This window comes from Lepisma saccharinum, chromosome 5 (assembly GCF_977018435.1).
Source record: "Lepisma saccharinum chromosome 5, izLepSacc3.1, whole genome shotgun sequence".
NCBI lineage: Eukaryota > Metazoa > Arthropoda > Insecta > Zygentoma > Lepismatidae > Lepisma > Lepisma saccharinum.
Window position 1 is genome coordinate 23,681,298 of NC_139233.1, and position 16,445 is coordinate 23,697,742.

Here is a 16,445-nt window from a genome sequence, read left to right on the forward strand (position 1 = left end):
TAAATTTTACGTTAACTTTTGACAGTGCAGAAGGCGTAGTAGCGACGATGATTCTGAATTGTTCTCGAAACGATTTTCAAAATCGCAAAATTCCCTCCGAATTCGAGACGTTGCATTTGGGGAAATTCTTACATTAGAATGTACAAAGTTGATCCTTTCTCGCAAATTGAAATGCGAAACAACATGGCAAGCGGTTACGAGAATTTCGGTGTTGAGTGTTTCCCGGATGCAGGCCGAGGGCTATGCGCAAAACACAAAGTAGTGCGCACGCAAACGGCTGCCTATAATTGAAACTACGTAATGGGGTGAAAATTGCACACAAATTCCTTCAGTACTTCCTTTGCATTCAGCGACACGGGGCAAATAGGATCGACCACGTTTTTGCGGTAACATTTAGTATATTTTAAGCCCATGGTTGCTGGTTCTGTGCAGCTTGTTGCAGTAAGAAGCAGACCAGGTATCGAAATCGCTATCCCCCCTATCTCACCCCTTCTCTTCCCTTACCGTTCTCTATCCGACCTGCCGGCACCCTGCTATCCAGTGAAGTCGCGCGGCCCTGGATGCCCCCGTCTCCCCCCAACTAAAATACGGGCTTCTTTTATTAATCCCAGTTAAAACGTACATTACTAGGAACTCGCTAGCAGTTCCGGGGAACAATTTTCCTAGGCCAGATCGTGAATTACGGTGCAATATCCAACGGCCACATCTTCCAGGCGCACAGGACGCTAACAGAGTTATTCCCTGATTTACTCTCCACGACTCTTTTAATTTCTTTTCTAATTCGCAGTTCCACCTCGATAAAACTCCTCATAAAACGAATAGCGTGCGTAAATTTGTTTTTTTTGTAAGGGGGTGGGGGCTTGTTCAGTTTTTTGCGCGCTGTTTTTTTTTACTCACAATATTTTTAATCCGCAGGAAAATCTAAACACCGTTCAAGACAGTTTTTGCATCCTTATGTTTCATCTACCATGTTCCCAAGTGCACCATGATAACAGTGGCGAGCAGAAGAAGGCGAAAAGGGATTTCAAGTAATAGGCAACCCAACGTGCAGGAGATGCTGGTGTGTTGCATAGACATCCAGGCGCACGTATTCGATTTTAGCGTTCAAATTTAAAGTTTGTTGAGAAAGAGAGAGAGAGAGAGAGAGAGAGAGAGAGAGAGAGAGAGAGAGAGAGAGAGAGAGAGAGAGAGGTAGAAAGAGAGAAAGGCAACAGCTGGAGAATATTGAGCCTCGCGTGTGGTATGGTCTCTCATTTTACAACTCTGATATCACGCCTAGTTGAATATGCAACCATCTTCTGCAAACTGGGTTGAGTAACATACAAGTTTGTGAACCTTTGAATATGTCCAGTTGGGTGTGAAAAATTACAAGTATTGGTGGTTTAAATTCCTACTAATTATCCGTGTAACTACAAGCGTTATATATTAAATCAATTTTAAACGTAGTCACCCGCAATAAATATAGGACACGTAAGTCCTGAGATACTCACTTGCCACTTGTATTGCCTAACTATACGTCGATAGTAGTACTTTCTAGGAAAAATTGGTACTGAAGTTCGCTCCTTGCCTTAGAGCTAGGCAATACAAGTGGCAAGTGAGTATTTAAGGAACTATGTGTTCTAGTTTTTTTTTGTTTTTTTTGCGGTTGACTGCATTGAAAAATTCATTTCATATATAATGCATGTAGTTACACGAACAATCAGTGCAGAATACACTCGTTTGTTATGCATAAACGAGGTCAGGAAAAATCACAGAAGGTGCACTAAAAATGCATTTCATATAGTAGATGTTTTAACTTGTAACACTGTTTAAAATGTGTTTAAAGGGAAACAATAATTTTTGTGGCACTTACTATGTGAATTGTTAACTTGGTGACAGCGCACAGCATAAATTAACTGTTGGTATTTAAGAGATTCAGTCGGGATATTAGCTAGGTCAGTTCTGGATAAGTTTCCAAGCTTTTTAAAGCTAATGCTACACCAATATTCAGATATTTATAGTTTAATGAAGGGTGCGGACTGCAGAGAAGACGCTGCACGCGACCAGCCCGCCATCTACAATCCAAACAGTGAATTCTCTTTCCACTGCACTTGAATCCCAGAAAACGAGACCAAAGTTAGTTCTCGAAATTTCGGAAGAATATCTGGAACTGACCTGGCTGATATTCTGAGAAAATTTCTTCGTTTGTGGCCAGGAAAGCTTCAAGCAGTTTTTAACTAATGGTATCTCTAACTATTCCTGAGGCATAAGCAACGTGCCACGTCACTTTGATATGCGAGGTGTCATTTGCTCTTATGCATTGTATTCAAGTGATGGACCACGTAATGTGTCAGTGTGGTGCAAAATACACCTCACAGTTAATTTCGGATGTGTAAATATCTGTATATGTGTGGTTCTGTTGTGCCAAAAATTAGAATGCTTTCCCTTAAATATTTTTCTTCCAATATTTACTTAATAAGATTATATTTTACGTACAAAATGTTTATTAAATATATACTTAAAATACATGCTATGTTACTGTAATAATTTATGTCAGTGTTTGGTTTTCTTCACTGTTTTTTTATAGCTAGATAATATTATAATTATCATTCGTGCATTGCAGGTAAGTTACGTTAGAAAGTAAAATTATTGGAAAATTAACACAATTCTCGTTCAACTACATAAAAGAAACATTAAATGAATAAATATTATAATTATGGTCTCAATTTACTCATTCATTATTATAAATGACCATGAATAATTCAACCGTAAATATACTTTTTTGCAGATATTTACATACATAAACAAAAGAAATCACACTGTAGTATCTGATTATTCCCAGTCAGGGTGTAATTATTATAGATGTCTTCAATGATACAACGACTCATATTTTGTCAACATACATTTTTAGTAGAAATATAGCCGTATGAAAATTTTATTAATACGACCAACGGATAAGATAATGCTAGGCAAATGGTCCATCACTATTTTAATTCTTTTCTATTTTACAACCCGTGTTCTTTAAGGAATGAGATTCTGTTGATGTGAAGCAGATGCTGTCCTCTGCTTATTGACGATTTAGTATTTGAGATCATAGTCATCACATTGTGGAAAACAGACTGAATCAAAATGGTGATGGTCAATTCGCCTACTATTACTTTTGCCGTTCGGTGTACCTAGATGATGTCATAACAAAACTTATCACCCACAACCATTTAGAAATAAAATCAAAGAAGCAGCGTTGTCCCTGTTTCATTTCCAAGCAGTTCTATATCACTGGATATTTTTGCATTTCAGAACGAGTAGTAACTTGTTCTTTGACTTTCGACTGGTTTTGTGATGATTTGCGACGAATAGAAAAAATAGATATGAGTGTTCATGTTTCTATGCGCGTCTTTTGTAACTGGAAGCATCGAACGATATTCATATTTTGAAATGATTATGAGCAACTGGTAAAAGCATTATTAGGAAAACATTTGATATCCTGTGAAACAGATTCACGTCGTCACCACTACAGTCCTTGTGGAAATTTTTATATAGCAGGTTCTACACCAGGCTTGATCAACTCGCTTGTACTTGTGGAGGTCAGCTAGGGATCCCGTGCGGTGCGAGTTTTCCGCCTGCACAGTGCATTGACGCGACCGGCGAAGACTCCCGACTCGTTTACTTTCTCCCTCCGGCCACTTTTACAACGCTAGAGTACCGCTGCTCGCTCTGCAGTCCACACGTGCATACGAGAGCGCTCTTCCACAAATACGGCGAGTTGACCAGGTATTTTCTACCCTATATACATTGCAGCACTAGACGACTGATCAAATAAGTTGGAAATTCCAATATGTTTTTATGGTTACGTAGAGACATTGTGCATGGATTTCAACAGTGTTATAAAATATTTTACTTCCCAATAATACTCTTATACCATTAATATTTATTTACAGACATCGAATTTCCCATTGAGGAAAAATTATATTTTTACATTTCCAAGTCCCCTTTTTGCTCCTAAATAATTATTTAATATTACTTTCTTGAGAAGTACATAGAAAGCTATTTCAAGAATTTTTATTGTATAATAATTACGACGAGTAGTTTATCGCTCTTAAAATATTTATACGCTCAACTTTTTGATGTTAAGGATAATATTTTTATTTTTAGTAGAATATTAACTTAATAGGTCTGGTTGTTAAAATTACTTATATATCTTACTATGTAAAATATTTTTTAATTTGAATTTTTAGATTCCATTTAGATATGGATAACGTATTTTGTATTTTTGACATATCACAGAGTCCTTTCTACAATGCAAATATATACTTTTCTAGATGATCATAGCCACTTAAATTGCAATTCTAAATTTCTAAATAAAACTCAAGAAATGATCGACGACTGTAGAGTGAACTATTATCTGCTACAGTTTTTTTTACTAATTTAATTGTGTTTTACAGAAATTCACGATCGTCACAATTCATGGGCCTGTTGTGGTGCTTTCATGTCGTTTATTTGATCTTTAAGGTGAATTCGTGGTTTGTTATTTTTCCAATCACAAACTGCATATTTTTTCCTTGAAAAGGCTGGTGTTGAATTTGATTATTTCCTCAAAACGTGCATTACATTTTGGACAAACTGGCCAGAAACGCATATTATCATCGCAAAGAGCTCATATTTTCTGAAAAATTACATTTTTAATTTTTCATTGCACATTGCCATCTTTGTTATTTTTTTAATATACGCAAACTATTAATTTGAACTGCTGATACTAAAATTACAATGATGAATACTTTCCCTAGGATGCTTCAAGATAGGATTTTAAGAAGTAAACTGGTCCAAAAATATTTTCAGAACTTGAATGTTGGTTGAATATTATTTCTTACATTAAAGGATTAAATAGATCCTTATACACAAATATTTTTCGCAGTCAACTGTGTTCAACAAATTCTTGTGCATTATTTGTCATAGTTTTATTCACTGATGTGCGATATTTTCTCACCATCATTTACCCATCCCGTAGTCCATCTTATATCTCATAATTCTTTACGTATTACTGTAGTCGAGAACTGTTTAACTATTGCTGTAGTCGATCCCCTTTTCAATCATTATTTACATATTATTGTAGTTGATTCCTTTTCCCACCATTGCTAAGCTATTGGTAAAGACGATCTTTCCATCATTGTTTATCTTTTGCTACAGTTAATCTCTTTTCCATCACTATTTATCTTTCGCTCAAGTCACTATCCTTTCCATCATTGTATATCTTCTGGTGATGTCAATCTCCTTTCCATCATTGTATATCTTCTGGTGAAGTCAATCTCCTTTCCATCATTGTATATCTTCTGGTAAAGTCAATCTCCTTTCTATCATTATTTATCTTTTCCTGAAGTCAATCTCCTTTCATCATTGTTTATCTCCTGGTGAAGTCAATGTCCTTTCTATCATTGTTTATCTTTTCCTGAAGGCAATCTCCTTTCCATCATTGTTTATCTTTTGTGAAGTAAATCTCCTTTCCATCATTGTTTTTCTTTGCTCAAGTCAATCTCCTATCCTTCATTGTATATCTTCTGGCAATCAATCTCCTTTCTATCATTATTTATCTTTTGCTGAAGTCAATCTCCTTTCCATCATTGTTTATCTTTTGGTGAAGTCAATCTCCTTTCTATTATTGTTTATCTTTGCTCAAGTTAATCTCCTTTTCATCATTGTTTATCTTCTGTGAAGTAAATCTCCTTTCCATCATTGTTTTTCTTTGCTCAAGTCAATCTCCTATCCATCATTGTTTATCTTCTGGTGAAGTGAATCTCCTCTATCATTGTTTATCTTTTCCTGTAGGCAATCTCCTTTCCATCATTGTTTACCTTCTATGAAGTAAATCTCCCTTCCATCATTGTTTACCTTCTATGAAGTAAATCTCCCTTCCATCATTGTTTTTCTTTGCTCAAGTCAATCTCCTTTCTATCATTATTTATCTTTTGCTGAAGTCAATCTCCTTTCCATCATTGTTTATCTTTTGGTGAAGTCAATCTCCTTTCTAACATTGTTTATCTTTGCTCAAGTTAATCTCCTTTCTATCATTGTTTTTCTTTGCTCAAGTCAATCTCCTATCCATCATTGTTTATCTTCTGGTGAAGTGAATCTCCTGTCCATCACTCTTTATCTTTTTCTGAAGTCAATCTCCTTTCCATCATTGTTTATCTTCTGGTGAAGTGAATCTCCTGTCCATCACTCTTTATCTTTTTCTGAAGTCAATCTCCTTTCCATCATTGTTTATAATTTGCCAAAATCGATTTCTCTTTCTCGATTCTGTTTAATTATTCCTGTACTTGATCTCTCTTTCCGCTTTGCCGAAGTCAATCTCTCATCTCGTAATTCTTTATATATTACTGAAAATGGATCTCTCTTTTTCTCTCATTGTTTATCTATTGCGAAATGACTCCTTTCCATCATTTTTTCAGCATTAACATAATCGATCTTATTTCTCATCATTTGTTACTCTGTATTGTAGTCGATCCGATATGCAATCAGTGTTTACCTTCTGCAACAGTTGATATTTGTCATCATTATTAAACCTTTCCTGAATTCGTATCCCCATTTATTGCATGTCTATTACAATCATTGTTTATCATTTTCCGTAGTCGATACTATTTCCCATAATTGTTTCATATTGTTGTGGTCCATGTTATTTCCACTATTGTTTCGTCACTTACGTAGTTGAACTTTTCCCTTCATGCGTCAGAAAATCGTGGGGTGTAGGGGGTAACCTTTTCCGAGGACACCCAAATTTCAACCTCCCTTCCACATAGTACACCCTGGACTGCATTTTTCAGACTCTCGAGGTTCTTGCATCTGGACTCGCAGTATTATCATCACAAGCTGTAGGGCTCGTGTTGTGTCATCCTTATGTCTCGTCCTTATCTTATTATCAGTCATCCCCATCTTCGCAATTAGTCAAAAGTTGCAGAAAACAAACTAAATCAATCAACCTTGCCAATTCTACTAGACCTACTACTGTCGTTGGCCCCTTTTCTCTTCATTGTTTGTCCTCTATTCTTGTCGAAAATCTCTTTCCTTAGTATTTCTAACCCATCGTTGAAGCCAATATCACATTTAATTCTTGAGTGACTACTGTTATCGATCTCATTTCCGCAAAATTGTCTCACCATCCATGTAGTTGATCTTTTTTGAAATCATTGTTTGCCCAGTCTACTTGTTTTATCCCCTTCTCCATTGTTTTTATTCATCATTGGAGTCGATCTCTTTTCCAACGATTATTCACTCAGTTGATTTCAAGCAGTGACATAAACATTCTAACCAAGATATATTATTCTGTATTTTTCTGAAGTCTGACAATGATGAAATGTTGATTAACCGCTTTGATGTCGCAAGGTAGCACTTTGCCGTTAAGTATTACCCAGTAAGAATCCCCGGTGGTTTGGTCGTCAGACTTGGTAAAACTCTTAGTTTTATTCAGATTTCTTGAAAATTAGTAGCTTGTGTCCAATGTTTCTTAATGATAAGAAAAACTTTCATAAATACTTAGTTCATTGATATAAAAAATTAACATTTGATATTATATTCGAAATTAAAATTTTGGTAGTCAGTTCACTTCCACAAAATCACATCATTAATTTTTAGTTCTGCTGAAGTTTATCTTCCCAGAAGGAAATTCTTCGCACAAGATAAGGTTTCAATAGGTATACATATATTTCAACTTTTGTGTTAGTAATTTATTTGTACGTACGTTGCGTGAATTAATCATCATAACCATTCTAAAATACCATTTTAAAAAACAAATAGGGTTTTCTTGTTTATTCAAACATTTCCCTACCATCGCTGGTATAATCCAGCAGCCTACATTCTGTGTTTGAAACTCCTTGTTACAATTTATTTGACTACATTGTAAATTGGTCCTTTTCAAAAGATTCCATCCTTTCCTTGTTCCTAACATAGGAACACTATGAACAAACATTTATTTACGCAACATAATGGGAGCCCACTGGGTGGTCTAGCGCGTTCAGTAGGTTGAGATGTCGTTTCCAATGTCCACTGTTTCAAATCCCGTCGTAGGTGTTCGTCATTCATTAGTCATCATCATCGTCGCGATTGGTCAAACGTGGCATGAAAGCGACGCTAAATAACAAAAATACAAAACACAACATGATAGGAGTTTATTATCCAAACTAATAATGATATACCTCTTATTTAAAAACAATGTTAAATATTTTTTCTGTCAATGCAAGGCTGTGATCAAATGACGTCGAATACTTTGAATAAAGGACTCTGTGTTTGTGTCACTTTGGGATATTTTTTTGATATTTTATTGCAAAGAGATTTTTTTCCTGACGAGAGACTAATTCGCAGTATGTTTTTCAGATGTAAACATGGTGGCGGAACCCAAACCCCATCAAACTGGTAGGAAAAGGCAAAATATTGCCAAAACCGGGAACGACTGGTGAGTTTTTTCTGTGGACAACCATGATCTTTTTTTGTTTTTGTGTACGGAATGTTTTAGACGTAGTAGTGTTTGAATTTTTTGTAAAAATGAAAGGAAATGTATAATATTTTTGAACGGTGTAGTAAGCACCATATTTTAATTTTAAAAGGTTTTGCAGATTTTCGTGTTATAATGAGCGTTGTTACGTATGCGAAGCACTTTCTCACTTTTGTCTTCAATGTCTCTTGCACCATGGTCTTGCTAGTAAAGGATGCACTTAAACGCATCCGAAACCAATCCCTCATTCAATTATATCCAATATACTCCTCCCACAGACTAGAAAAGCGGAAAGAAGCTAATTTTTACACCATTATAATAAATAATATGTTAATCCCTAGATCACTTCCAATTGTTAACACGTTTGGAAGCTTAAGAGCTACATTATATATTTCGTATAGCTATAGAGAATTTGATTTCAGATTCCGTACATTACATTTCCAGGGATAATCATTACCTTGGACATACTTCGTCATACTGGAAAATTTCTCACAATATGGTGGATAGTTGGCCAAGAGCCAGTGTTCCCGTTCATATCTCGAAAACTGTTCACTTTACGAAAAACTTTCAGAGAGATAATATGTTTTGTATAAATACGTTAAAGATATCTCGCATACAGTTACTTTTTCAAAACTTGAAATATTTTTAATATTACCTGATAAATATTACTTCATAAATTAATATAAAATTATTTAGTTGAAAAATTCCGAGTACAGAATGAACCCATTTTATATCACGGTATCAACAATGAAAAAAGGAGAAATCAAAGATGACAATAAAAATGACATAATACAGTATAACTAGCACAGCCAATAAAATACGTGTGGTGCTTGAACTGTAAATGGCTGTGTGCGTGTGTGTGTGTCTATGTTTATTTTTTGATATACAAATTAATACTTGATCGCTATCCTGTTGCAGCAATCTACATAATACATTTCTCAACTTCTAACCCTACAAGTATCCAAAAATATTTTAAAACTTTCCCATCTGTTTATTCATTATATTGTTACATACAGTTCAACACCATTCTCTACGATTTCAACTAGAAATTTCTATAAGTAGTGAAATATTTCACATTTTGAAAGAACTGAATTAATACAGCAAAACCTCGTTAATCCGGACTAATGGGAGGATAAGTTGACCGGTTTAACGGAAGTCCGGATTAACTGAAATAACCTAAAAGAACAGTAGAAAGTGCATTAAAACTCCGTTTATAGCAACAAAACACGTTTATTTTGGTGTATTTAAAGGGAATAGGCCTAAATACACTATACAGTACAGTATAAAGTATGCGGGAAACAGAATTTCATCAGTGTTTCTGTCTTTTCTTTGGGAAGATTTCTTGTTGACTTCTAGCCACATTTAAACCTTTCATTCTGCTTTTTTTGGGGGGGCTTTTGCCTGTCCGGATTAAGCGAAGTCCGTATTAACGAGGTTTTACTGTATGAAGTACTTTACATATATTTGCTATGGAGTTTGCTTAATGTTGGATTCTTTCTTGTTCCTGTTTATGCAGAAATGGATTCTGAAGATTGATTTTTCTCTACGGTTTTTCGTAAAGTTGACTATTTTCATGATCCTAGCAGTTTCTGGGTGCTATCTTGCCCACCATATTGTGAGAATGTATGACAGGAGTTAACCCAAGATAAAAGTCTTACTTGGAAACCTAGTAATTAGAATATGAAGTCAAATATTATATGTACTGAAGACTACACTCACCCTCCTTTCTCTCCCGTGCTCCAAAAACTAATAGAGAGGTCGTTGATATGGTTGAAGTGTGTTTGTTTTCATTCGTTGTTTAAAGGGCTCAAATATTAGTTATAAAATAGTTCAATCGAAGCTGATCATTTTATTTTTAAAGCTATCTATGTTTCAGTGGCTAGATATATGTACAATCCGATCAGAACGGATTTGTTATCTATCTTTTAGTTTGAAACCTTGTAGAGTGCCTACTAGAAAAAAAATATATACATAATAATAGGAATGGCATTGAAAATTTGAAGAAATATTTTGGGTCACATTGCAAATTAAGTACTGCAGTAATTCCGTATGTGATATAAGATTCATCTTCCTATTAGTAATTGATTCACTACCGTAAAATATATGTAGACTCAGGTGAATCAGGATTCTACACAACAGAACGTATTTGAATCATTTCTCAGAGCAGGTCAATCCTTAAGATTTCTCCACTCGTCTGCATGGGAAATATTTTTGAAAAACCAAGTAAACTTTGACGACAAAGATGATTCCGTCTCTACACTTTTTTCCTTTTAATTCTGAGTGATTCTACTGGCACAACCACTCACTTCACTTGGATCCTTAACGTTATTAGGTAGCAGTGTATACTAAGAATGCCAAGGTAACGTGAAAACATAAAGTTCACCACGTACCTAGATATCAATTTCATAATATTGTTTACATAACATTTTAAAGTAAATGTACTCTATGCATAAAACTATGCCTAAATTTTAGTAATAGAACAAGGTCAATGACTTGAGTATATAGAAATATTTGACAATATTTTTAAATAATTTTTGTTTTGATGCACCAACATGAAGCAGTGTATGTCTATAAGTTAAATTAATTATGTTAATAATTTCTTTTCTTGCATTATTTAATTAATCTCACTACATGCTTAGTGTTGGTAATTATACTGTAGCAATATAAGTAGAAATTAGTACAAGAAATATTAGTTTTATACTGAACATATCATTTTATATTTATTCAAATACTCTCCACGGTGCAGAAGAACGCGTTCCTAGATGTGGAATTTTTGTTGATATTAATACCAAGTGTTTATTAAACGTCCAACTAGAATTTTGTATCTTGTAGCACGTTTAGTTTTAAAACTATAAAAGAAACACCGAGATTAAGAACACATAATTATGTAATTTTACAAATCCTATATGGAAAGAGATGACACTAAGTAAAATATATATATTGCAACTTGTAATCATTTATCTCGGCAATTTAAACCTCATAAAGAATTGATGCATTTTGATTGGACTCATGGACATACACAATTTTTTCGTTGAATGGGTTGTAGAGACAGTATAGAAAATTATCGTATTTCTCAACCAATAAATATAGTTCCGGTCAAACGTAAACAATCTCAACCATATCTTTCTCATAATAATGACGAGCAGTGTGGCCATCGCATTAATTTGGTTGGTTTTATCAGGGTTTTTGTCTCTTTTGGTTAATCGCGACGATGAGGATGATTGATGGCTAGATAGGAAACAAACACAATTATAAGCATGTCCTCATCGTGACTTGAACCTGGAACCTTTCCTCGACGTGCTCGGACACAGCGTGAGATTCGAACTCTGTACCCGATATAAGGTGGGTGTGCGCAATTTCGCCATGTTTTCAATTCTGCCAGATACCTGTATTTCCCAACACGTCGGCCTAAGTCGGCAGATGGTGCTAGTGTATAGGTAGGTAGCGCACGCTGATCGTGTTTTGTCTCATTTTGAAGGGAGGAGCTAGACGGAAAAGACAGGCAGCCATTGTGTGTGCGAGACGTAGCGTTGTTATAAGATCGAGAGCAACAAAGTGCGGTCCTTTTGTCCAGGAAGGAGGGTTCGAAGCTATGTAGCAAGTATTGCATTGTGAAGACGAACGCTTTCTGCCTACAATGATATGTGTAGTGTTGTGTCGTATACATTGAGAGTCATATTTTCACCCCATTTGTGTAGTCATTGGAAGTGCTTGCAATTTCGCCATGTATCGCATGCCTAACTTCCTATTTACAAAACTGGACTTGTATCCAAGATGGCGGCTTTCAAGATGGCCGCCGTCAAGGGCACCCCCCCCTTATGACTTCCCCCTAGGCCTAATGTGGTCGCACATGGTTGTTATTCATCAATTTCCACTAAAACGATTTTTACAAGAGGTGGTAAGGGACTTTTGACCCACCCTGTATATTATGTATGTCATTACTATCTATACTTTTTTCATTATATTCATGGGGTGAAAATATGTTTGTTTTGTAGCGCGGTTTGTCCTGTCCCCTCTGTTTACAGTGGGTGGCAAAATTGTGTACAGGGTGTATGCAATTTCGCCAGTTGCAAGGTTTTTTCTTTTGTCTTTTGAAGTACCTGATTAATAGCGCATGAACGTGATTTTTTTCCCACACATACCGTAACATATATACTATCAATTTCCAGTACAGACGTTATCATCATACTTATCAGGAATTTGTAACGGTCGTTCAAAGCTTAACGTGGCGAAATTGCGCACACCTACCTTATTATTAAGGTGACCAGACACATACATTCAAAAAGGAGGACAGGGCACGGCGAGAAAGGAGGACACAGACATAAAAAAGAGGACACCGCAAAAAATTGCAGCACATTTGCCATTACCATTAGTTTCATAAATATAGCAAATGTGCTTCTTCCAACATATAACAAACAATCTATTCCAGCCCTGGATCCCTATTTTTGCAAAACAATATTGTTCCTGTTTATAGTACTTCTCCTTTGTATAGACTAGTGCAACCGTACGTTGGAATTGATTTTCTGTGGGGTGAGATACCCAACTGAAATTCGCCCTTACCAACTGTAACTTCCGGATCCGCCACTGTTTCCAGTTCCGTGATTCGAACCAGGGAACTTTTGCATCGTAGCGCTGTGTGCTAACTACTTCGTCACGGAGGCTGGCACTTTGGTATTTCATAAATGTAAATATTAGTTAATAATCAAATTTCTCATTACGCGTTTCTGTGTCGCGCATGTATGACTCGAAAAGGAACTGCAGTCTGGGACGCGTTGAAGACTCATTTGGACAAAATTATAGTGGTTGAGCTCCCAGGTGCTCAATGAGCATTGCTAGAATACTTATCGCGCCTCAAGTGATATGCTTTACATGTCTAATAACAGCTGGTTGATCGTTGTGGGTGGAAGAATATTTCCAAAAAAGGAGGATATTTACAGATTATTAAAAAATCCTCTCGGACGCCGGACAGACACCTGAAAAGGAGGACATGTCCGGATAAAAGAGGACGTCTGGTCACTCTATATATTATCCCCCTGTTTGTGCCTTTGGAGTGAAACTTGTTGGGTAGCATCGAGTAAAGATGTCATGTCCCGTATTTGAACTCGTATCGATTTGTTCTTCTCTCGGTCTTTCAACAACAAGTGCAAACGTCGTTTCAAGTCTTGAAATCTGCACATACAGGGTACAGAGGGCATCAAGGGAAACGACATTTCTTGATAACTTTTTCTGCCTCGTTTCGACGCTACGAACTCGAAAGAAACGGAATTTTATCCTGAAAGTATCCAACCATGGTGCACGGTTGACACTAAAGGGTTTACATTGCAATTACGACAGACCTAGAGGTAGATATCCACTCGGTATATCTGAACAAGTCGCACTGAAATATCATTACACTATAGTTTATTAAATTCTCGAACAAGACCGAGATTCTCGGGCATTAAGTCTTGTATCGATCTTACAGAGGTCTATCTCGTTCACCGTCTCGTCCCAACAAGTTTCGAGACCAGGGTCTCCTCCTCTCAGTTTCAATCTCAATTCCCGTACGTACCATGCATAGAAACTGGACGTGATTAGATTATTTAAAAACTTAATAGATGCCTCAGCACTGAGGCTATTTGTGCTGTTCTCCTGATACAGAGATATCATTAGCACCTTAATAGTAATAAAAACAAATTTGGGTAGACGAATTAAATGGAAAATTGTCTAGACTAGAATAAATGTTTAGAAGATACATTCCTTTTCAAGGCAAATTAAAAAGAAAGTTATGAGCTAATGTACGTAGCAGGACAAGGCAACATACTCGTATATTCCCACGGAATAAACTGTTTCAAAGTGTGCGTCATCAGTGTTGGCACAAGGCGTCTCTACTACAAGAAAAACCTAATAATATGCCGTGAAACGCAGCATGCATATATAATAATTCCAAGTTTTCAATATGGGTATGTTAAAGGAAGTGAGATGAATGTATTATACAAGAAAACCCTTATTATTTTGTCTACTGATACTACTTTTTCCTTAAAGAAATGTGTAATTTTGTTCTAATTTTGTATTTCTGAATTCAACACAATACAAGCTAGTAATGTTAATTGTTTCATTTTTTTAGTAATACCACCAAATGCGATGTAAGTGTTGTGTAAAGGGTGACTCACGAAAAATTTGTCATATGAAGAACTGCGCAGAATCAGGAAGTTGGTTTCGTCGTCGCCTTGTAATCCAGGGGTTCCGGGATCGATACCTGGTGGAGGCACACAGTGGTTCGGATCCCACTTTAAACTGTAGGTCCAGTCCCAATTAACCTTACTGTGCATAAAGTGGACTTAAAACACCAACTCCATCAAACTCAATCAATCAACAAGTTGGGAACCCCTGACATGGATGATTATTCTGGCGCCAAAGTCTGGTAGCCTAAAAATGCAGTTTCTAAGATGCACTACGTGGAAGAACGATTGACATTTGAGTGCTTTCAGAAAAGCTCACACCTTAAACCCTTGGAGTGAAATCCAGACGGTTGCAAAGAGGCAAGTTAGTCGACATTTTGATTCATCGCTTCAATGAAATGTGGAAGAAAGGACGCAATTTCTTTCAACCCTTCTTCTCTTTAAATCGATTTCGCCGCGCAAGCTGCACTTCCAAGTTCTTATCTCGTAGAAGCAATTTTTGAGCCTGTCTTCTGTAATTGTGCTTTTCACCCCCATATTGACCCCAAGCCGGTGGGATGAGGAGAGAGAAATTGTGGAAGAAAAGGAGCGTTGAATTTCCCTCTAGGTGAAAACATTCATCTGCGGCCAGAGCTGCTCTTAATAATTCATTTCCTTGGACTCTTGGCTGCGAATTTCCCTCGCATAAAAGGCAGTCAAGAGTTCGACCCGGAGACAGGGAAACTTAGCTTTCCACGCCATAGTTGCAACCTACAAGATTTTACAGGAGTACAAGAAGCTAGAGTGAAGATCAGCAAACTCCCGAAGCCATCGAGGTACTTTCCATATTTTCCAAATAATTGGCGACATACCAAAGGTGGATTGAATTTTTAATGCTGATCTCTTCATTAATAAAAACTTCAAGATGGAATGAATTTTTTTTAATAGATACCGGACGAGGAAATAAAAGACTAGTTCTCGTTAAATTGCTATTTGAAATATCTTTAACTTGAGATAATTTTAGATATTCCTATTTCTGAGACATCGCTTTAGACTGATTGTTGTCGCTGAGACTGATTGTTGTCGCTTTCAGCGAGATAGGTTTATAGAATTATTTTTAATGACATTAATTAATTTCAATTTTCATTAAATTATAACAAACCTTATGTGTTTAAATAAATATACGGGTAAGAAATGATAAACCCTTAGACTTTAAAAAATACATCGCTCGTCACACACATACATGTTTGTTTTTGTGTCTATATACACTGGTCAAAAAAAAATATTGGAGCAAGCCAGAAACGTAATAAACAACCCAGAAAGTGGTGCAACAGTGATTTATTTTCATGTGTTGGGCTTTCCCTCAACAGATACAGTTACATTATGAACAATTGCGGCTACGGCAGAGTACAAGAGGGTGTTTATGGAAGTGACACATGATACGACACATTACAGGTGAATATACCACGGCCAAACAAGTTGATACAAACAGAGATGTTCACAACAGAAACCGACCACTAGTAAGGTGTGTGGTCTCCATGAACTGCTAACACTGCTGCACACCTGTTTGGCATGGATTATCGATACGTTTTTGGGGGAGCCTTCGCCACTCCTCCAGAATAGAGATTTCCAGCTGTTGGAGAGTTGCAGGAAGTCCCGGACTAGCTGATATGCATCTTCCAAGGACTTCCCAGACATACTCTATTGATTAAGGTCTGGAGAACACGCTGGCCAATACATCCACTCGATGCCCTCGCCCTGAAGCACGTCGTTCACCATCCTCGCTCGGCGGAGGCGGGCATTCTCATCCATAAAAATGGACGACTTGACAATTTCTTCAGCCAGAGGCA

General features: G+C 36.5%; 1 protein-coding gene across 4 annotated transcripts in view; it reads left to right on the forward strand.

The window, feature by feature from the left end:
* LOC145987715 (uncharacterized) overlaps positions 1–16,445 on the forward strand; it is a 621,803-nt gene that overhangs the window by 371,336 nt on the left and 234,022 nt on the right. For all 4 annotated transcript variants that reach the window (XM_083122297.1, XM_083122295.1, XM_083122298.1 and 1 more), the window contains exon 4: positions 8,341–8,419. In XM_083122297.1, the coding sequence (XP_082978423.1) occupies positions 8,341–8,419 (79 nt within the window). The remainder of the gene's footprint in view (positions 1–8,340; positions 8,420–16,445) is intronic.